This window comes from Antennarius striatus, chromosome 7, assembly GCF_040054535.1.
Source record: "Antennarius striatus isolate MH-2024 chromosome 7, ASM4005453v1, whole genome shotgun sequence".
NCBI lineage: Eukaryota > Metazoa > Chordata > Actinopteri > Lophiiformes > Antennariidae > Antennarius > Antennarius striatus.
The window spans coordinates 20,137,087-20,160,562 of NC_090782.1; the positions used below are offsets into that span (position 1 = coordinate 20,137,087).

Here is a 23,476-nt window from a genome sequence, read left to right on the forward strand (position 1 = left end):
GCCGTTCTGGAGGCAGGGAGGGGAGGCAGGCAGCAGTTGGTGTGCAGAGAGCAGAGGCTCAGGCTGGCTAGTTAAGAGCTTCTCTCTCCTATCCTCCATCTGCCAGGGACCGGGGTTGTGATTTGAGCTCCAGCAGAGCAGAGCAGGGAGGAGATCGAAGGAGGGGTGGAGGGGAGGTAGGGGATGGGAGTGGGGGGGGTTGGGTGGTGCAGGGGGGTGAAGGCTGGTGGAGCATTGGTTGGAGCAGACAGAAAAGAGAGAGTGGAAGAAGCGGGGACTTGGAGGAGGAGAGGGGAAAAAGTGAAAAGACGAATGAAAAACACGAAACCCGAGGATTACGACGCCTCAGAAATCTATTTATAGGCTCATTCTTGTCCATCAGTATTTGTCTAAATCACCGTTAGGCATTTTAATGCCATTCATCGGCTATAAAAACAGAACATTTGTCAAAATATTACCTGCAATTTTAACTTCCCTTCCTTCCAATGATTCTGAAGCTGTGTCCACTGTGTGCATGTAAATGTTTCCAGGATGTCTCGCCATTCTCTCACCCATTCACCCACCCACCCATCCTGGCTCATGTTGCTGGGATCCGGCTTCAGCGTTCACTTCTACCTCTGTTCTTCCTCCTCAAACCCTCCTCTCCCTTCCCTTCCCACCCCTCTCCTTCATTCTGTCAGCGTTTAGCCTGTGGTTCCCTGCACAACAGCGGATCCTGGGAGAGCCTTTCCCGCCTCCTCCTTCCTCTCCTCTTCTTTTGCCCTCCTTCGACTCCTTGCCTCCATTTCTCCTCTGCTACTTTTCTTGGCCGTGGATTTTCGGAGCAACCGAGAGCTCCCTCTCCGCCAGGCAAGGGTGTCACTTGAGGTGACCCAGAAATGATAAGTGTAGATGGACCCTGCATGTGTGGTAATCTAGCCACCATGCCCTGGGAGCCGTGGAGCCACGGACACGGGCAGACATCCCATGGCTGATGCTCTATCTGTGGCTTCACAGCTGAACCGAGTGCTCTGCAAGTCTATCTGGGTATCACGCTCAGGAAACGCTGTGTGCATGGTGTGAGCTGAGGTTCACAGCGAAATAGATCTCAGTGCCGTTGCATTATTGATGAGATACATAGTGATGTCAGCCCAGGCGGAAGGAGCAAAGCAAAATGACTGTTAGCAGTATGGCACATGATCATTTATGCAAACAGTAGAGAGGTGTAATTAATTGTCACCCTTTGCTGTCGTCCCCAGTGCTCACTCAAACAATGTTCCATTCTTATTCTGTCATTTGAAATCCATACCTGAGTATATTCTTCTCCAAGTGGCTGGGGGGAGAGGAGGTTTAGGACATCCTCTCCTCTGGATGACCTGTGTCTCTGTCATGTTAATAGTAAATATTATGAACTCTAAACTGTTTTATATTCTGTTAGCAAGCTTATGATTATTTAACGCACTGTGGTAGTACTGTTTAGTCTGTCAGATGAGTAGTCATCTTGTAATTAGTGAGAAAATTACATTAATGAATAAAAAACAAGGTTAAAAGCAAGTGAAAAAATATTTGTTTTAAATAGAAAGCCATTGGTAAAGCTTTAATAATATGGATATTTAGTAAAATATGACACTAATAAATATATATATATATATATATATATATATATATATATATATATATATATATATATATATATATATATATATATATATATATATATATATTTATAATTCATTAGATGTTATAACCAGTGTGAGTGGAAGGCTTCACAACTGCTTTGAATTTCTATGACGTTCGTCAGCTCTTTTCTAAAGGTGACAAAGACAGAGAGCCTTAAATCAGTTCAGGGGTAATTAAACTTCAACCAAACATTAATTATTTACAGACTATTTTTAACATTAATATTTTTTAGGGTTAAATCAGCAAACGAGTGAAGAAACAGATCAGAGTTTTGGCATGCTGGTATTACATATGTTTTAATTATTATGATTATTCATAGATGCATTTAGTCCACATGATGACATTTGGAGCAAATGATTCCGTTTTGGTATCAACACCATCTAAACCAAACATTCCTTCAGCAGGTTTTGTGTTTCTGAGCTATAAGCATCTTCAGACTGATTGATCAAGTTTGATTTCAGACCTATATAATTATTCGCACCCTTCATTCACTCGTTGAACTTGAATTTCCCACAGAACCACCTCACAATTAGAGATTCTGCATTGTCTGATTGGAATTTCTGAGGACGATTATTGGAACCTTGAACTTTAACTGTGTTTATGTCTTTTTTTTTTTTTAGTAAAATTTAATGATGAAAAGAATAGCAACATCATCTGATTTCAGGGAGTTGTACCAAAAATCTAGCTGTTAACCATGTGGTGACCACCGACTTCATCTTAAAGGGTTTATTCTCCTTTAATTCTTGACTGCATCACACATTATATCCTAGTAGGCCATTGGGTGCTGGATTCCTATTTTTTGCGCGTTGTTTGTGTGCTGCTCTGTGTCGGGGGCTGCCTGCATACGGGAGAGGAATATTTAAATGTCTCGCGTTTTAATTGACGCTCCAACTGTACGCTCAGGAACGAGGAACAGCCCCCATCTACCGGCAGCGTCTCCTGTCTCCTCAGTGCGCACAGTCCGGAGCGCCTCCGCCTGCGCGCTGCACAGGGATCTCAGCACGGCACAGCCTCAGGTAAGACCTTTTTTACTGGATATTTAGGCAAGTAATAACGCGAAGATGACTTTTCTTAACACAAAAGGAGCGAGGAGAGGGTGTGAAGCATGTCCGACAGGAGTGATGCGCGATAAATAAGATCTTGGGATAAACGGGGATGTGGAGGGAGGTAAAATCCATTTAAAGTCTCTCCACCTAGGCCTGTTTTTTATGTGCCTGTAAACAAATATTTTTATTAGGATTATTTTTAATTATGTAACAAATACAGGCTATCATAGTTATTATCAAAAACGTGAGGTGAACGCTGATGGGAAATAAAAAAGGCTATTTTACGCTTTTCTTTAAATATAGCCTAATTATATTTACATTAGACGCTGAGATGTGAAATTTATTTTAATTTTTATGATTCATTGTTCTTTGAGCCATCTTGAATTTTCATATTTTTAAAGAGTTAACATTTTTTAAAAATCTATATATATAGATTTCAGTGAACGTCAATTGCTTAAAATTAAGAAGCATCGTTCTGTGTTTCTTTAAAAAAAAAAGCAAATTTAGTCCAAAAATATTCAGAAATATTGAATTAGGGCACTTTATTCTTAAAAAGCAGGCAACCGAATAATCATACAGACTGGTCCATATGAATTTTCTTCAACGTCTTTATGGCCAATAATCGAATATAACTGGTACACACTTATTTAGATTGGTTAATTAATACAGTATGCATTTTAAATGTATTGTAAATTTTTAGGCTTTTGTGAAAAGCAGGATTTGGTGTATTGGATTTGTTTTATCTTTTTAAATTTCTCCAAATTTGAACCAGTAAAAACGGACCATTATTAGACACCCCGATTAGTTTATTAAAACACAAAGAACGGAAACGACATGAAAGCATGAGCTCAGTCCCTCAGCTCCTCAGTGACACATTGTTAAACCTTCAGCCAAATGAAATGTCACCGCTGGAGGAAACGGGGCAAAACAGAAGGCGATCCTGTGTCTGCGGTGATGGATGTATAGTCTGAATGCAATAAATTTGTGTCTAACGTTTGAATAAGTAAAGATTGGAAGCCCACTTTTTAATTATCGGACAATGATATAAGAAAAAAAAAACAACCCAGTCAGATTAAATATCAGTCAGAGCTGGGTCCACTCCTGTCGGGGTGTGTTGGTCCAGGTGAAACGTGTCCTTTTCTTTCCACCCGTGGGTGATGCTGGGACGCAAATGAACGTCACGCTTCTCAGAACAGCTGCAGGTCCGGTCCGTCCAGGAGGGTTCAAGTCTTATCGTATGGTGGTGTTATCAAGGGGCCTCCAATTAAATCAACACAACTTTGTGGGGGGTGGGCGGGGTGGGGAGGGGGGGGGTGTTGGGATGGGGTGGGGTGGGGTGGGGGGTGGGGGGGTTGCACACATGATAATGTAACACGTCTTGAGATGAAGCATCCACACCTGCAAACTCCCCTGAGCCTCGGTAAATCTATTAATGGGACCGGATCCAAGGCGCAGCTTCAGCCGGCGCGTCGCCGAAACGTTCAGGCGTCGACCTTGCAGAGACCGAAGCTCGTTATCCGGATTTCAGCTGTAAAGGCATGTGTTGGGTTAGTGTAAAAAAAAAAAAGACCTTGAGATGCCTCTCTTCGCTTTGTTGGCCCGGGTTCTGGACAGTAAAGCCATCCGCCTGTCTTTTTTTTTTTTTTTTTTTTTCTTGACAGAATTTCCACAAACCTGACACTGATCTTTATGGCTTTACACCAAGGAGGTTATGATACGTGAAGAATGAGATTTCCTTTCAAAATAGCTGAATAAATCTTATTATATGTATTTGAAAAATGAATTATAATTCTAATATCATCAGCTCAGAACTCCAGGTGAGTAAAAGTCTGGTCCTATAATTCAAGAGACAAAGAAGAAAACCGAGGCTGCGTTTGGCTGTGATTTATTTCAAATGAGCGTTTAGTGGAAAAAAAAAATCACCTTGATGGTATTAAAGCTCTGCCTCATCAAATCAAATCACAGAGCATTTGTTCAGAAAAGTAAGCAAACAGAAAAAAAATATTTTAAATTAGGATAATTTTATTTTGGAACAAAATCTCATTTTTTTGTGTTTAAAAATAGATAAAAAATAGACCTATCTTGTCTTTCAAATTGTTTAATAGGCCTACAATATGTCCCCGCCCTCTAGCCTATCAGTGATCACTGCCCCGCCCCAAACAATACATGTATCTCACACACACACACACACACACACACACACACACACACACACACACACACACACACACACACACACACACACGCAGACACACACACACACACACAAACACACAAACACACACACACACACACACACACACACACAAGGAACAAAATTCTAACTTGAAACTAAAGATTTTTTAAAAATGTAAAACATCATTCTTAAAATATTAAGTAAGCACGTGATATTCACAAAATGTAACTGTTGTCTTTAAAAAAAAATAATTTTATATATATATATATATATAAAAACTCCAGAGGCTTTTATGCTTCAGATACACAGATGTTAGTTTAAAAATCTTCACACTCAGTTTGCTCTCAGCCCTTTTCAGTTTGTGCGTCTTCTTACTAAACTCCAGCATCCTCTCCCTCAAATGTTGGAATAAAAAGTAATGAAAATGTCAGTACCATACACAGAGGTCCATCGTGCAGCCAGAATCAGGAGTTTTTGAGGGAAGGGTGACAGCTCTTTGTTGGTGAATAAAAATCAGTGGCTATGGAGAGAGATAGAGGAGTGGAGATACAGAGGGGAGAGAGAGAGGGAGAGGAGAGGGGAACTCCTCCTACCAAATTATTCAGACTGGGCTGGGTTTACGGGCTCTTCACAAATAGGACACGGTTCTCAAACCCAGGCAGTCCCAACCTGACCTCCAAGCACCAAGGAACCCCAGACTAGGAAAATCGGGAGAGAAAAATCATCAGAAAGAAAAAAAAAACCCAACAACAACAAAAAAACCCAAACTTTGTTTTATTGTATTTTGGCGAGTGTTCCCACTGTAGCCCCCCCTTCCCATCCTCCCTCCCCTCCACTTCCACACCGGGTTGTTGTCGCATCATTTGGACTATACATTTTTTTTCTGCTGGAGGAGAGACACCCCCGGGAAGAAGGGAAAAGCTGGTTCCACACCACCCACTACTGTCCCACCCATGTTGTAGTTTCTCCGATTTTTTTTTTCCCCCCTTCTTCTTGCAGTTGCATTTGCATTCTGGAGAAGAAGAGACCTGAATCTCTGGGGTTGTGTTGTTCTGTGTTCCACTCTCAGAGCCTCAGAGCCCATTCGGATGCGCTGAGAGAGCCGGGCTCAGCGCTGCGGTACAGTATATGGAAGTTGTGGGCTGTAAGACAGAGGCAGGCAGTTGCACGTTGCGTCCAGGACCGGGAGCCATGCTTTTCCACGGGATCTCCGGGGATCACATCCAAGGGATCATGGAGGAAATGGAGAGAAGGTCGAAAACGGAGTCGCGCCTGGCGAAGGGTATGCAGCTCAACGGGAGAGAATCGGTAAGAGCCCGATCGACCCCTGTTCGAAACGCTTTCCTCGGCGCGTAACGACGACTGTGGCCCCCGTTAACGTGAGAGGAAATCCACAGTCGTGTTCGGATAAATAGGAGAGCAGAGAAGAGGATTTGACAGCAGCTTTTTTTGTGGGAAAAAAAAAGAAAAGAAAACATTTTATCTTTAATATTTGTCCAAAATTTGTTTTCACTGTAAGTGAGGTTTACATTTCTTATTATTTCAATTGGATCTCACCCAAATCCATTAACATTCATGAAAACACAAAGTGGCTGCCACTTATGGCAGTTGCCTAATATAATATTTATTGTTATATAGATTTGAAAAGCACCGTATTATTTTCTACATCAAATTAAACATTAGAAGGATTGTTTCCTTTCCTGAAATGCAGCCCAAAAATTAATATAGCTAATAAATAATCCAATATTTTTTATTATTATGATTATTATTAGTATGATTATTATTATTATTATTATTATTATTATTATTATTGATGTTGTTACTATTTTTCTTTAAATGAAAAAAATATTATTTTCTAATTCATATTTTCAATATATATTTCTTGTCCCAATTGTTCCAGTAAATTTGGATAAAGAGACATTTAGCCAAGTCTAAATTTTAACTTTACAACTATAATTTGATAGAATTCGAACATCTTCTCAATCCAGAAACATAATTGTTTGACATATAATTCTTATTCACTCTGAGCCTATATTTGCTGAACAGTGTGTTCAAAGTATAGTCCTCAGTGGAAAATCTTTTATTTTGAGGCCCATGACGACAGTTAGGAGGCTTTGTTGTTTCTCTCTCCGTATAATAAATTTTACGCATGAGATTTGCACTAGTTTCTTCAATCAGATGCCATGAGCTCTCCTCTTCTTCTTCCTCTGACCCAGACCATGCCTTCTATGAGCCCGGAGAAGCCTGCTCTGTGTGCCGGCTGTGGCGGCAAGATTTCGGATAGATACTACCTCCTGGCCGTGGACAAACAGTGGCACCTGCGCTGTCTCAAATGCTGTGAATGTAAACTAGCGCTGGAGTCGGAGCTAACGTGTTTTGCCAAGGATGGAAGTATCTACTGCAAGGAGGATTACTACAGGTAAGAAAAATAAGGTTAATCACATCCGTAGTTTCAGCTTTCAAGCCCAACGTTTAGTCTTTGACGCGCAGGCATGTGCACGCATGTACACCCACTTATACACCCACTTACCCGTGCAACCAAAGTGATGCTATTGATTTTATAGGACAATTCATTTTTACTGAATGCATAATTACTAACAAAATAAAAACAACAACAACAACAACAACAGCAACACATTTGTGCAGCCATTGTTGGGCCTGATTCAACAGGCTGTGTCTGTTCATCTGGAGTTATGCTTGAATAAAATGACTGCAGGGTCTCAGGGGGCTGCGTAGTGTCAGCTGTAAATAAATTATGATTGGAGGTAGTGCTTTTATTCATCAGTTGAAAATAAATCATTTTTCTAATTTCCCTAAGTGTTGACTATAGGGCTTTATACCCTGTGTGTGTCACCCTTCGGACGCAAAGTGTTGGGCCTACTGTACATTTTTACAGATTTAAAAATTTAAAATACAGGCTGTCATCGTGAACAGCGCAGGGTGTTTAAAATAATGAAAAACATTTACTGTCCAGAATTTAGGCTGTAAAGACACACACAGGCCAGACCGATATCTGCACTAGAATTCTACAGTAAAATATGCCACGAAAGACAAGAGATGCGGTTAAATCCAGAATGTGTTCGCTGTCATTGTGGCTCCGTCTTTTGTCCACATGTAGACTTCCTGTTTAACAGCGTGTACACATGTGTGGGGATTATCTGATGAGCGTTTTACGCATCTCAACGAGAAAATATTCGCCGGATAGAAAATATCTTTATAGTTGAAACGTCAGTTTTGCAAAAAAAAAAAAAAAAAGCCTAAGCATCCTGTTTTTTTTCTAAATTTTCTAATATGGGATGGTGTATACCAAACCGCCCCCACCGTGTTGTTCTTGTCCCATTTGGCCTCTGCGTATAGGGGAGTCTTGACGATCTATCTGTTCCAGAAGGTTCTCCGTGCAGAGGTGCGCGCGCTGTCACCTGGGGATATCAGCGTCGGAGATGGTGATGCGTGCGCGCGACTCCGTGTATCACCTGAGCTGCTTCACCTGCACCACCTGCAACAAGACCCTCACCACGGGCGACCACTTCGGCATGAAGGACAGCCTGGTGTACTGCCGGCTCCACTTCGAGACGCTGGTGCAGGGACCGGACTATCACCCGCAGCTCAACTTCGCCGAGCTGGCCGCTAAGGGCGGCGGCCTCTCTCTGCCCTACTTCAACGGCACCGGCACCGCGCAGAAGGGAAGGCCGAGGAAGAGGAAGAGCCCGGCCATGGGGATCGATATACCCAGCTACAACACAGGTGAGGGAGCAGAGCCAGGAGCGCACAAGACATCTTTGAAGGTCACACCTCAACTGTCCACACCAGGTTGTTTTTTTTTCTTTTCCTGTAGTGCAAAAGAAGCTGCATCCGATTATTTAAGCCTGTTTGCAATAACTGTGCAAACAAAACCCCACATTTGGAACAACAAATACACAACCAAGATGTTTACCCAACTGTGATCATCTCTATGAAACTAGACATTAACGCATTCCTCATGTTGGTCGGTTACAAATCTGTCAACCGCTCAAAAGACCCATGTTGGCCTATTTAACACGGGTTTTTAGAATCTCCTAATGCATTGTGGTTAATGCAGGCTATTCTTCAATTAACATCTTCATGGTAATCGAATTTTCTTCGTGTTGTGTTTTATTTAATTTTCTCGTTATTGAAATACGACTTCTTGAAGGATCTAACACAAGCTGACAAATATCTTGTAAAATAAAATAGGGGGCAATTTTTTTTTTCCTTTTCATTGCAAATTTTATTTCCATTATCCACGTTTTTCCTCCGTCTTCCAGCTGTAATAACTGTGTCCAATACATGTCTGAAATGAACGCATCTGTCCTGAAGGCAATGGAAATAGAGATGGATATTAACGGCCCCCGCAGTCTTGTTCTAATTGATCGTCCACGCGCCTTGAACGCACTGGTTTCATATATTAAACTATACTGTGTGTTGCGTGAATCATCGAAATCTGGCCTCTTTATCAATTTAGTCATCGACTTTTATGATTAAGATCAAATTATGTCCAAATAAATATGAAAAGCGTGTGTGTGTGCGTGTGTGTGTGTGCATGCGTGTGTGCGTGTGTGTGAAGGATTGTTGCGTAAAACGTCCAGCGCGTCTTTGACTCTCGATAGAAGGCAGAAAAACTGTAATTACAGTGAACAGTAAGCGTCTATTAAATGTTGGTTTTTATCCAAAATCTCTCAGTGAATCGCTGAATATTATTACCCTATAACCCCCCCAACACGCACCCCAACCCCCACCCACCACCCCTGCAGCGACCCCATTTAGTTGTCGCTTTCTGCGCATTAGTGTGCGGTTGAGAAAGTTTGTCATTGTGCGCAAGTTTCCTCTGTTCCCGGTGAATGGGGGGGAATAAGGGTAATCTGCGCGTTAATTGTTCTTCGTTAATTGAAGGTGACGTTGGAATCCCTGGCCTCCCGGGAGGCGGTCAGCGGAGCTCTCAGGGGCTCAGCGCCGTGCAGAGAGGCCTGCTGCAGGGAGCGGCTGATGGGGCGCAGCGCGTAAAGCAGGGCAGCCAGAGCTTCGCTTGAAGCCAAAGGGACTGGGTTTGAAAACGCGATTCCAGTGCAAACGCTACAATCCTTCAGGATAGCTTTATTATTATTATTATTTTTAAATGTTTTTTTCTTGTACATTGCAGCCGCAATGTACATTTAAAAAAACGTATATAAGAAAATCCACACAAAAAAGATAGAAAAATGGATTCAGATTATTGCTTTGTAGTCATTTAAGAAGCACCATAGATAATAGATGTCAGTGGAATAAACTGCTGATAGTTGCTTTAAATATATTAATTGCCATCTGAGTGCCACAATGCCTTTTTTGATTCTTTAATGCCCCATTGGGATTTTTAAAATGTGAAAATTTCTAATTCATGATTCTTTTAAGGCCTTACAATATTCAAACTGGCCCATAAACTAACACAATAAAAAATGACTCAAAATAAAATTCAGTTGAATTCTGAATTAGGAAACAACTGGAAGATTTGCTCTCCTTACTTCCTCCTTTATAAACCGCTCACGTGTGTTGTCCTGAAATATCACAAATACAATGATTATTCCGTTTTTTCTTGTCATGTCAGATTGTCTGGGATTATATATTGTTCTGTGGATCAGGAGAACCATATTCATGACAAATAGAATGAGTCTGGGGTATTCTTTCAGCTTCAGCGAGCACATTCATGTTAGTTCCCACCAGGGAAAGGTGTGGGTCTGCTGAGTATTACACACCAGTCTGGAAAGTTTGGTCTTGCTTGGCTATAGAGACCCCTAGTGGGTAATATCAAGTGAAACATATCAGTGAAAGCTAGAACACAGTGAGTAAAGATGTCTATGACTGCAATATTAATGTATTAATGGTGCGTTTAAGTGTATGAATAAGAAGTTTTGGATGAAAGCAAACATGAATTAAGCCATAAAACACACCATAACGTGATGTTGCAGAATGAAAACGTTCCATAGTATCAGACGTGTGGCTGCATTATTTAAAACTATTCATAATTTAACCCGATAGTATTTTTTAAAGGGTTTGCACCACATCCTTACAATGATCTGTTGTCTGACTTTATTCAATATTTTATCAGCCAGTGAGAAAAACAACAGGTCAGTGTTTCAGGAAGAACCCAAAAATCAATACAACCCACTATATGGTATAGGATGTGTATCCTTTGCAGGCTGGATCTGCTCTTGTCTAGCAGTAAAGAAAAAATGTGAGTTCTTAGACATGTGCTGGATGTCATAGGAAAATCAAATCCAAACCACGTGCTCATTAATCTCGAGAGTATTTATTTATCACTAGAAAAATTGTCTCAGATCGAAATGCAATTATTCAAAAATCGAATTTGTAAAACCAGATGACATTGAAAAAAGGTGTTGAAAAATTTACCCTATAATATAACACATAATTTATCCAAATTACATTAAGTGGACCTGTTTTCATATTGCATCACTTTGAACATACAGGATTAAACTACAAACAAATGAGGCCCATTAGGTTTATTAAACTCGGTCCCAGCACATCTTAAAATGGATTGTTCAGCTCTTTTTGAAGCCTAATAATAGATTCTATCTAAACCATGATAATCACATCCAATGCATTACAATATATACAGTATAAAGAGGTTAAATCAGTTTATCAGTCAATGACTTTCTTCAGTGTTGCCTATTTATTTTCCAATTTTGTGCTTTAAATATACCAGACTTTATTTATTTATCATGATTGCTCATAAGAAAAAAGTGATTCAGTGGAAAGGTATGACTTTTCCACGAAGGGTCAAACATGTGCGACAGCGATAATTTCATTCTAAGCCATAATTGTATGTTTTCCACCTCTCCAATCCCACGTTCAAGTAAATATTGAGCTTGAAATGTAAAGCCACACATCATGAGTGACAGCTGCAAATAATTACATTCAAGCAGTTTCCTGTTTTGAATGCCATTATCTGGATAACGGTTCTGGGGATCTGCTTCAAGAAAATAAATTCAGAGCAGCGAAAAATGAATTCAGACCTGAATGATAGCTGTTACTGAATGCATTCCGGTGCAGGGTGGAACTTGCCCTGCAGTTGTCTCTAAGCCACCTCCTGTGTTCTGCTCTTTGCCCTCACAGGCTGCAATGAGAACGACACCGATCACTTGGACCGGGACCAGCAGTCCTACGCTCCGACACAGAAGACCAAACGCATGCGGACCTCCTTCAAGCACCATCAGCTGCGGACAATGAAATCCTACTTTGCCATCAACCACAATCCAGATGCCAAGGACTTAAAGCAGCTGGCCCAGAAAACAGGCCTGACTAAGAGAGTTCTACAGGTAAGCAGAGAGTCATTCCTTTTACTGATCTGATCACTCCATTGCCTGTGTCTGCACCCCCCCCCACTGCCCCCTCTCATTTCACATCTATGTTATCATTTAAGTCATCCCTTTGGTTTTGTTGGTTTGGTCCATTTAATCATTAGATGTATATCCCAGGGGTTCTTATCTGACATTTGATAGATTCTTAAATGTTAATTTTTGGTAAAGAAAGGAGGGAAATCGTCTTCAGCATAGTGTCAAACTGTAGCTGATTATTAATAATGAGAGTGCACATTTATTTTTATTTGTAGAGCAGTAAAGGGTGCAATTAACTCTTACGGATAAAACTAATCAAAAGGAGAAGAGTATTTGTTTTTATTTGCTCTTAAAATCCACATTCTTACATTCAGTGTTGAAGAGCTAACTTGTTTCAATGTTACAGCCCCATAAGCTCAAATTAATGTATGAAAAATGCCATATAAAAAATTTATTTGCACAAGGCAAGGGGACCTTGATTTCGTATAAGAACTATGATCACTTGATATGTAATCTACTGTACGAATGATTTGATACTTTCTTTTAAAATTAATCATAAAATCAAAAAGTAAAAGCCACACTGGGATTGGTTTGCAGGTTTGGTTCCAAAACGCAAGAGCCAAATTCAGAAGGAACGTTTTGCGACAGGAGAATGGAGGTGTTGATAAGGCTGATGGCACCTCACTCCCTCCACCCTCATCTGACAGTGGGGCCCTGACCCCCCCCTCCAGCACGGCCACACTAACAGACCTGACAAACCCCTCTATCACTGTAGTGACCTCCGTCACCTCTAGTTTGGACAGCCATGATTCGGGGAGTCCTTCGCAAACTACTTTGACAAACCTTTTCTAACAGGCTATCTCTAGAAGACTGATTTTTTTATCTGAATTTTTTTGTTTGTTTTTTCTTTTCTTTTCTTTTTCTTTTATTCAATTTACATTTTATTTTTTTAAGTAACACCTTTAAATCTACCAGAGACAGCTCCTTGGAACAGAAAGTGCTGTACTGTGTACACAAACAAGAACAACAAGAGCAAGAACAGCAGCGACCACATTAAAACACGAGGAAATCATTTTAATGTGTAGCATCTGAACCCGCATTGCAGCCCTGTGTGTAGTTGACTTACAGGATACAGAGATTGATTTTGGATGGGACATTTTTGAAGTTAAAGGCATTACAAATTTGTCATGGATCCCACAAATCATTGGAAAAAAAAAAAAAAAGCAACCTAAACTTGAAATGGAAAACAATTTGTTTTTTTAATTGATTTGACTTTATTTGTACATTTGTATTGAATTCTGATAAAACAAGTCTTTAATTTATGGTTAATTGGTAAAAAAAAAAATTAAAGTAATATGAATATTTTGCCCTCAGAAACTTGTATATGTATGCACTGTGTTCGCACTATCCAATTTAAATATTTCTTTTTCTGTTTTGGAATAATTTGGGAAATAAACTTGTAGAATGTTCTGTATATGGATAACCCCAGAAAACAGACTTTAATTATTTCTGAATGTTTCAGTCATTGAGACTGAGTTGGATGGAATCAGACACTGAAATATCTCACAGAGCTACATGTAAAACGTCTAAATTGCATTACGATTATCCAACCATTGCAGCTTGTATGGCAGGTATAGACGCTGAAACCCACACATTCATTCACAACTCTACTGTGATACAGAAAAGGAAGAAATCTTGCCAACTGTGCAGTAGTGACTGTTCAACATGTGATGTAGTCATATAATTAGAAATCAGAGAGAGAAATTGGGATTGGAGAGCAGTTGTGGACCCTGTTGTAATCAATTGTTTTCACGACAGAGCACTTTCTCAGATTCGTTGGCCTCATAGATTAACCTCGGTCAAATGCAGAAATCCTAGCAAACATATCCATAGATCCACAGTTAAACTTAATTGCACAGTGACAATATACTGCCCAGTGAAAAGTGCATTATTGTTTTTATCATGTTGCTCAGGGTAACGATGTGATTAAGAAAAAAACAAAAAACGGAATAGGACAGGGGTTGGGGAGAAATTAGGTGGTCGCGATGTTGCAGAATAGATTTGTAGAGCTGACAGAAACATTCAAATGACCTCAGATAGGTGGAGTCTTACGAGGCAGCCAGTGGGAAATCATCATCCATGTGTTCTCTATTTTGGCCATTTATGCTTTCTTTAACGACACTTGCCACTGAACAGACCAAAAACATGTTTCTTCTGGCTGAAGGATAGACAGAAAAGAAAGACAGCAAATCTTCAATGGAGTGACACATTTCATTGTGAGCGTCATCATTTGTTCTATTGTAGAACAACGTGACACTCAAAATCTACTTAATGAAGTAGATGCCTAACTCAGTTCTACTATGTGCCTTATGCTATAACTTGGGAGAAAGTTTGTGAAATTCAGGATATATGTGTTCTTTGTTAACTGATTCACATCCTTTTGACGCCTCACTAGTTTTGTACTGTTTTGCATCTTATTTCCGAAGATCTTTTTAATGGTGTATCCTGTTAAAAAGGGGGCAGCGATGTCATAGAAAGCATTTATGCACTCTTTCAGATATAGTTGGGTAATCCAAGAACCTTATATATTGATCTTCGTGTTAATAGTTGAGTACAGTAAGTGTTCTATCAAGATTGTCCATGTTTCCCTGTTTCTTGATAAAGATGGTGTATAGAAACTATTTCCCCTTAAATATTTATGGACCAAACGGTTGTTATATATCTTATTAAATTTGTGTGAATAAAAATACTTTGTTTTAAATGGGTTTTCTCATTACACTTGCCATTTTTTGTGTTCTATCTTGAATACAATTTTTGTTTATCACATCAACGAATGAGAACGCATTCAGTTATTAATAACCAGCTAAACGTCCTCATTTTTACTTCCATTTTTAATTTCAATTTCCTATTTTACAATGTTTATGGTTTGCAATGTAATGCCCCATGGATTTGCATCTAAACCCTGCAGTCAAAAATATGAATTTGCTTTTTAATGCATGAACATGGCTTTAAAATTTCAAACAAAGGAATGCTGCAAAGCATATATTGATTTATAATAAAGTATATATTTATGCATAACATATTGGTAAACCTAAAATGAAGTAAGAGTAAATGCAGACCCCTTAAAGCCAGGTTGCTCTGTAGTTAATATATTCTTACTCTATCATTTCTTTCAGGGAGAACAAATCTTGGGGCATTACAGCCATACATCCCGACGTTTGAAAATTCCCTAAAGTATTAACAGAAGGGGAAAACTTTGATGGGAATTCCTCACCATTGAAGACAAAGACATTATTAGGATAAGATGATAGCATACTGAGAACAAATAAGCATACTAAGCAACATAAAACACTGTTGTAGTTGCAAATGTACAACAGATGAGTGTTTTTACAAAGTTTGTCCTGAGTGTTTGAACCCATCATCGGAGGAGACCCCACAATGTATGATATTTATGATACCAATGTGAAAGAAAATCTTTCTGTACTGGAATGGTAAATGCACAAAAAATGACAATAAAATGTGTTGTAACATAGTAAAAAAAAAAAAAGAAAAGAAAAGAAAAAAACTCACAGAGATGCAGAGGATGTGATGAAAAGACAGCAGGCATCCATCACGGCTACAATGTGAAGCATTGATGATATGGATGCTACTGGTACACACACGCACGCGCACGCACACGCACGCACACACACACACACACACACACACACACACACACACACACACACACACACACACACACACACACACACACACATTCCCACTGTATTTCTCCCATGTAACCACAGTATATACATTCCCGCAATCTCTCTTTTACTCTATCCACACAGTTGCACACAAACACAAATGCAAACACGCTGCTGCCCTCGAGTCCCCCACTCCCACCCCCCAAGCCCACGCCCCCCCACCCAAGGATCACCTTTGCTAAATAGAAGTTTTCTTTTGTCACAAGTGTCATTTCGTAAAACACATGGCCTCCTTGAAACTCGGCAGCAGGATGCCCATCAAACATGATGAGTGTATGAAGAGGACTGCGGAGCTGGAGCTTTGCCATCTGGCTGCACCGAGGGAAGGAAGTGGAAAAAAAAAACCCACAAAGCAGATAAAGAAGAGATTCTCATTTTGCATGCGCCACATCATCTTGTTAACAGTTTCCTTGAGCTGTATATTATTTCCTTTGATTCATTGTATGATTTGTTGTCAGCTGCAAAATAAAGCATATGGAAATGACAACCCTGATGCCCATATACAGTAGAAACACAGTGGGAAAAATGCTCCTATAGATTATTTACCAATGTCAAGAAATGTATACAGCATACATTTTCAGCTCCATTCAACTCACACTTAAATCACTTTTTCACCCAGAAAACTGAACTGCAACATTATATTAATGGGATTATAAATTAATGAGCCTTTATAAACACGTAGAGCATGAAGTATAAATATAAGGTTATTTCATTTAGGGTTTTTTTGTTTTTGGCAGAACAGTGTCTCATTACTCGCTATGAACGCTGGGTATGTATGGCGTGTAAAGGAGGTTCTCTGTGGAGAGAGAAAAGAGAGATAGATAAGACCGAAGCCACACGGGGACTAGTAAACAGGCTGGTGTTGAATTCCAACAATGTGGGAAAGCAAACACTTCAGTTGGTCCAAGAGGAAACCTCAGCTGCTGCGGTGGCTGAGCGCTGTGGCTATGCTCCCTGGATCTGAGGGGAGGATGGCGGATGGGTTGACACCGCAGAGCTATGGGGAGCAGAAACACAAAACAAGCACTGCCTGCCCTGCTCAGGTTGGAGCTGCAGGATGGAAATTCTGGACAATGTCTGAGCCCTGTGTTGACAAGAATTTGAGGGGTTTGCTGCCTGGCTGCTGGTGACTGGAATGCATCTTATCGCTGTTTGTATTTGAAATGCCTGATCAGACTGTGTCTTGCCAAAGGGATTGCATCAGCCTGTTGCTGCTTTTCCATTCAAAAATACAGAGGATGGATGAAAAATACAGATAAATGATGTTCCCTTGTAACTTTATTGCATTCGTGTGGCTAATATTGCAGTTAGATAAATCTGATTCCAACCGGAAGTCCTTACCATTGCATTAATGTCAATATAAAAAGATGAGAGCATGACTGTCTGTGCAGATACCTCAACAGGTGAGAAAGGAGGGTGTCTGACATCCTGTTTCACCTCTATCATCTCCTCCTCTTGCTCAATAACAGCATCTGTGCAACATGACTTCAGAAACAAGGCTGATAGTTCTGCATGTTCTCTGTGATTCTGATACTTGTGGCTCCACCAATACATTCTCAGACAGCTGGCTGAGATATTTTCAGTATTTTCACAGTATCAACAAGGACAATGTAAACTCACAGGGGGAGAGAATTATGCTCAACAGAGTTGGACCACATTCAAGGTCACACAGACCAGTCATCTTTGTGCAGTTAAAAGATTTGAAGATGCAAAACATATAAGGTTATCAGTTGAAAGTTGTGCCACTTGAAATTGAAACCTAATTGGTCAAGTCTTCTAGGAAAAACTGTGTTCTCTTAAAATGTCAAATGAGAAACCAGCCTGAAAGATAAGCACTTTACTCTTCCTGTCACTGCAGAAATATCAGACCAGCTATATTTAACCAAATTAATTTCACAGTTACATTCTGCAGTCGCCAACATCTTGTCAGATTTTGAAGTTAGTCACAGTTTGCACATGGTTGCAGATGAATCTGGGCGTAAAGACAAATGTGTGTGGATACCTCCAGTCAGTGTGGTTGGCAAAACCTGTAATTCGCATTAATTTATCGATCGAGCGATCAGAGAACACAAGAACAGTGTGTCCCTGCAGCTGTGCACACATCTGCGGTCACACATAAGCACATACACACACACACACACACACACACACACACACACACACACACACACACACACACGGTGACAGGCAATAAGGTCAAAACAAAGTATGGAATGATCACTGAGGTGGAGCTCAGGCCTGCAGCTTACATGTTTCTCCGATGGTGTTGTTTCCTTAGTCACTGCTTGAGTGTGTGATATTCTGCCAGTTCCGCCTCGCTTCCCACCTTTCATGGCAAGGCACCTATTTAACCTCAGCTCACACTCACACACCAACAACCACGCAAACACGAATGCACGCTCGCAGCAGGACGCACACAAACATGGACACTGACACACCGGTACGTGTCAGAGTGGTGACCATGTGAATGAGATAGAGCTAAACTGTGTGTGTGTGTGTGTGTGTGTGTGTGTGTGTGTGTGTGTGTGTGTGTGTGTGTGTGTGTGTGTGTGTAACTGAGCCCTGCCCCGCTGGTTGATGTAGTGCAGGTAGACAGATCCTCTGTGCTGAGCTTTTGCCAAGAGAAGGAATACACAAACATTAACACACATACGCACGCACGCACGCACGCACTCACACACACACACACACACACACACACACACACACACACACACACACACACACACACACACACACGCTAAAATACAACACAGTCATTCAAGAACAGAGTTTATGGAGTGATTTAGACAGAAATAATATTCGGTTTTGTCAGTTTTGTCCTTCACATTCCCACATTCTATCTCTCCTGTGCCTCATTTGCACTCTCCACTCACCATAAATCCTTTGTTGTGCTGTTATTCTATATTTACAGGTATTTCACATCTAAACAACCTTGAAAATACTGTGATCAAGGCTGATAACTACCAATCACAATTGCACTTTGAAGACAAAACAACAATAATTAGCCTCAAAATTGAAATGCAGAAATGCACACTACCACTAAATTTTCCAGAGCTCATGAAGAGCGAGATGACATTTCATACATATAGCTGTAATCCTTTTCTCTTTTTACGCTTTTCCTCTGAGCGGTACATCAGCTGGAAGCTCATGTGCATTGATTTGGCATGTTTCCCTGTCTGACAGGTCATCTTTGTACTGGTAGAGTGTAACCTCTCAGTTCTTGCTAAACCTTCAGGTGGCACGTAGCTCCTCTCTCTTCCATCTGCTGGTCTCTATGAAGTCTGCACCCGATCACAGGAGCTTTGACTGTAGCTTCTGTCTCTACCACACTGCAGTCATGCCTAACCCCTGAGCCAGATCAACAACACAGAGGGAAATAAAAAAGACATGAGTGAAAACATCAACATTTTCTTCTTTTTAAGTGCTTAAAATGTGCTTTCAGCCGCTGGGTGCAATATGTCTGCATATTTAGCAATGAAGCCTAAGTTAGAATTGCATTGAAAATTGTATCTTGAAGAAAACAAAAGTGAACCTGTGTGGATGTGTTGTATGAATACCACAGGTCTTTATAAAACTATAGTTTCTTAGCCTAATATTAACTGGGAGAGGTTCCATCCCCCTGTGACTCTGCAAAGGACAAATGGTTGCAGAAAATGAGGCATAAAACTGTGTTTTTTCTCCATAGACAGTACAAACATATCCCAGTCTAAAGTCCCTGTGGCTGTGGTCACATGCATAAGCATAAGTGGCCAAAATATTGAAAATTCCACTAAATTCTCATTTGAATTTACACTCGACACAAGAGATATTTAACACATCAGAGTTAAATGTCACATTTACAGAAAAATGTCTTAAGCATGTCTATAAATCCAGCTATTCAACCTTTTTCATTTCCCCTGGAGGGAAAGCCCTTTGCTATCCCAGTTACCTGTGAGCAACAGCAGAAAGTTTGAAGGGGAAGAGAGAGAAATAGATGACAATACTGTTTCATGTGAAAAAATATCCCTGAATCAAAAGGACATCCTTGCTGTTAAATAAACAATATCAGCAAAAAGAACACAAAAAGTTTTCTATTGGTTTAAAGCACCAGATCAGTGCAGAGAGCCACTTTTAGAACAATGAAAATTCAACACGATTACTAAACAATTTTCTACCAAACAGATGTGGAGGCATGCATGTTGAACTAGAGGATCTCTGGGTGCAGCTCCCCTCGCAGACTGATGCATTACTTTTCATCCATCCATCTAATTATTCCCTCAGAAACCTGAAATTTGAAGATACAAAAGACCATCCCTATCTGTCACTGAGCTCCATTGATCTTATTGAAAGAAAATGTGGGTGTAGAGGAAACCCAATATAACTCATGCCATTAAATTCCACGCAGCATTATTCACATACAGAATTGACAGATTTCCGTGAGACGTTTCTTTTAATCTTCAACTGTTGTTGAAGAAAAAGGGGGGAAAATCCTACACTCCAGGCATACACTCTCCCTCTTTCCATATTTGCAGTGAGGTTAACAAAAAAAGCTACTGAAGTATGGAGGGAAAAAAACCCACCAACCCCACCTAACTTGTTGATTATTAACAATAGGGAAGAGAAGAAGACAGATATGTTTCCTATGCATCAGTAGCGTTTGAATTGTCAATCTGAAATAAGCACTGAAGCTTTTATCAAAGCAAAGTAAGCTGATCAATTCCCAATGCTCTGGCTGTCCATGCCAGCCATTCTGCAATACCATTTTCATCAATAAAGTCTCATGATATTCCCAACTGATTGTGTGTCAATTGGTGTGTATTTTGGATGCATGTGTGGAATTACAGCAAGCAATGTGTGTGAAGGGTGTGTTGGCTGGCTTTCTCCATCTATCAGGCAGTGATTGATCTTAACTAAGTATATCTTCTCATTACGTTGGACTTTATTTGCACATGCTACCAGTTACAAGCCGAATTTTCTTCTATCCCACTACACTTAATTGAAAGATATTGCATTTCTTGTATCAAGTACTTAAAAGTGACTTGATCTCAACCAGCTACAAAAGCTGGCAAGTTCCCAGCACCTCTTGGTGCAGCCCTAAAAAGTCAAAGTTCAATGTAAATTATTTTTTGTTCAAGCAATAGCAAATCTCATCAGTGAATCTGAACTAGCCCCATCCTATCAGTCAGGAATGTTGCATCCTCACGTTCCTTGTTGACTGCTTGGGTCACTGGACCAGCAGCTTTCAGTTGTGCCTCAAACTAGACTGGCACCAACGAATGACCAGGCCCCCCCCTGTGGCAGCCCCTCAACTTTGGAAAGGTCTCCCCCTCCAGAAGAGGTCGTCAACATCAGCACCAGTGCTCAATGCGGTTCAAGTATGTTTTCTCTCTGGCTTTTCCTGTTGAGACTCAAATTTTTATCTTTTCTTTGTACAAATATTTGCCACCATTTAAAAATAGTCCACTTTGATGCAATACCGTAGTCTTACTTGATCTAAATCTGTGTTAAAAGTGCAGAAGTTGTTTTAATGTACAGTATTCTCAATTTTTGTTATACTTCCACAGTGCGCCCCATGTGAGAGCTGCCCGCCGCTCTACCTCCTATTATCTGTATGCCTACAGGCCCTGTGTGTGTGTGTGTGTGTGTGTGTGTGTGTGTGTGTATGGGCCTGTACATACATATATACAAATAAATATATGTGTGCGCGCGCACACACACACACACACGCACGCACGCACGCACACACACACACACACACACACACACACACACACACACATATACACACGTGTATGGATATTTGGAGTGGAAAAAAAGGTAATTTCCCTAAGGCGATTATGAAAGGATTGATTTATTTAAGAAGATTTATTTATTTTTTTGTTTATTTTTTTTAAAGTGGGGTCTCTTTGTTTTACTTTTCTTGTACTGTGCAGCACTGCTCTGTATCATAAACATGCTATTCAGATAAAATTAAATGACTCTTAACCTCTAGTCAATTCAGCTGAGTCGCGGTCATATTTTCTAGGAGGCCCTGAATGTGTCAGGATGGGGGGGGGGGGGTGGCTGATAGCAATGGAAAAGCAAAGTAAGTACACCTTGAGTTGAAATGTTTTCTTAACTGTTTCCAAGACCAAGACTAAAAACATCAATAAATAGATTAGAATTTTCCCACATGAGCTTAATAACTACGGAAACTCAATGTTTACAGGAAGGTTTGGAAAAGGACTCGTTTTCTCGTTGGATACCGTCACGATAATCTCGCGATACTTGACAACTTGTCCCCACAGTTTGACACTTCCCCCTCCCCTCCCCTCCCCTCCCCTCCCCTCCGCTCCGCTCCGGGAATGCTGGGTTGTTTACATTGCTGGCACACGGGTCAGGAGTGCGGTGCTGCGAGGGGCCTAGCGGAGAGGCTGTCTGGAAACGCGTCCACGTCCTGACTGGCTCCGTCTACGAAAAGAATTTGTAGCTCTCAGTCAAACAGTGCCACGCAGGAAGAGAGAGGCCCACCGAGTCGACTTTTGGGAGCGACCTTGGAAAGAAAGAAGAAAGTCAAAACAGAGACAACCGCCATAACCATCAAGTAGAAACTTCCAGCGTGAAGAAGGAATAGCTTAGCAACAGAGTCCCACTTCCTGGTAAGAGCTGAGACACCGTTAGTTGACAACACAACTTGTCCTATCTTAATGAATAACTCTTTTTAATGCTGGTTTTACTTAGCATTCTTGAAATTGACAGTCTTATTAGTCTCACAAGTAGTCATAATTCTGAGTCCAAACGCGTGATTGACACTCTTGACAAGCTCGACAAAAAGTTTATACGAAGTTCGTCAACGAACCTCAGCTAGCCTGTTAGCCAACTAGCATGCTTTATGCTACTTGTAGTACATAGGAACTACACTTGAAAGTTGACAGTGACATTGTACTATGATGATTACTCAATCAAATGGACAGACTTCTTATCATCGCAACAAAAGCCATATATTTGCCAACTCTGTTGGTTTAACAGTACAATGCGCAAATGAAATTAATTGATTTTGGATAACTCACTGACATGCTGCATTGCTGCAGTGCTGTTATAAGGAATTTATAGATCCTGTAAGTACATCATTGTAATTACTGTTGTGAGTTAGGTTTAGGAACGAAATTAAACAGTCCCTGGTCAGGTCTTTACAGTGTTGACATGTGTCTGTGTGGTTTATTAGTTTCTGTGTGGTTTATTAACATGTAATATATGGTTTACGTCAGAGGTAGACATAGTGATGCAAACAAATACAACAAACATCAAAAGGTAATGCCATTATAACTCCTTAGACCCTAGATGAACTCATTTATGGCTTTTTTACCTCATGCTTTGCTTTGTTAGTCCTCAACATTGAATGTAATAAATACATCTCATAAACAAGCTCGACCAGTATAGGAGTTGTTAACTATAAATATTCAACTATCGCAAGTTGGGAGTGTACATAAGTTCATGGCAGTATACACATCCATGTGGTATCTACTTGGATGAAGTTAAATTGAC

At 40.4% G+C, this 23,476-nt stretch overlaps 2 protein-coding genes across 6 annotated transcripts in view; both read left to right on the forward strand.

The window, feature by feature from the left end:
* The first annotated feature begins 1,943 nt into the window (after positions 1 to 1,943).
* On the forward strand, positions 1,944 to 16,457 carry lhx9 (LIM homeobox 9). Of its 5 annotated transcripts, XM_068320303.1 has the most exons (6): positions 1,944 to 2,675; positions 5,951 to 6,189; positions 7,098 to 7,300; positions 8,267 to 8,625; positions 12,004 to 12,206; positions 12,822 to 13,172. In XM_068320303.1, the coding sequence occupies exons 2-6, from the start codon at positions 6,010 to 6,012 to the stop codon at positions 13,074 to 13,076; spliced, it is 1,200 nt and encodes a 399-aa protein (XP_068176404.1). In that variant the 5' UTR covers positions 1,944 to 2,675; positions 5,951 to 6,009; the 3' UTR covers positions 13,077 to 13,172. The 5 variants fall into 5 exon arrangements, with proteins under 5 accessions (XP_068176404.1, XP_068176403.1, XP_068176405.1 ...); XM_068320302.1 differs by lacking the exon at positions 1,944 to 2,675 and having other exon boundaries at positions 5,526 to 6,189; XM_068320304.1 differs by lacking the exon at positions 1,944 to 2,675 and having other exon boundaries at positions 5,526 to 6,189; positions 8,270 to 8,625.
* A 5,817-nt stretch (positions 16,458 to 22,274) lies between these two features.
* nek7 (NIMA-related kinase 7) overlaps positions 22,275 to 23,476 on the forward strand; it is a 60,111-nt gene continuing 58,909 nt past the window's right edge. The window contains exon 1 of the mRNA XM_068320166.1: positions 22,275 to 22,590. The gene's annotated coding sequence lies outside the window, so the exon portion shown is untranslated. The remainder of the gene's footprint in view (positions 22,591 to 23,476) is intronic.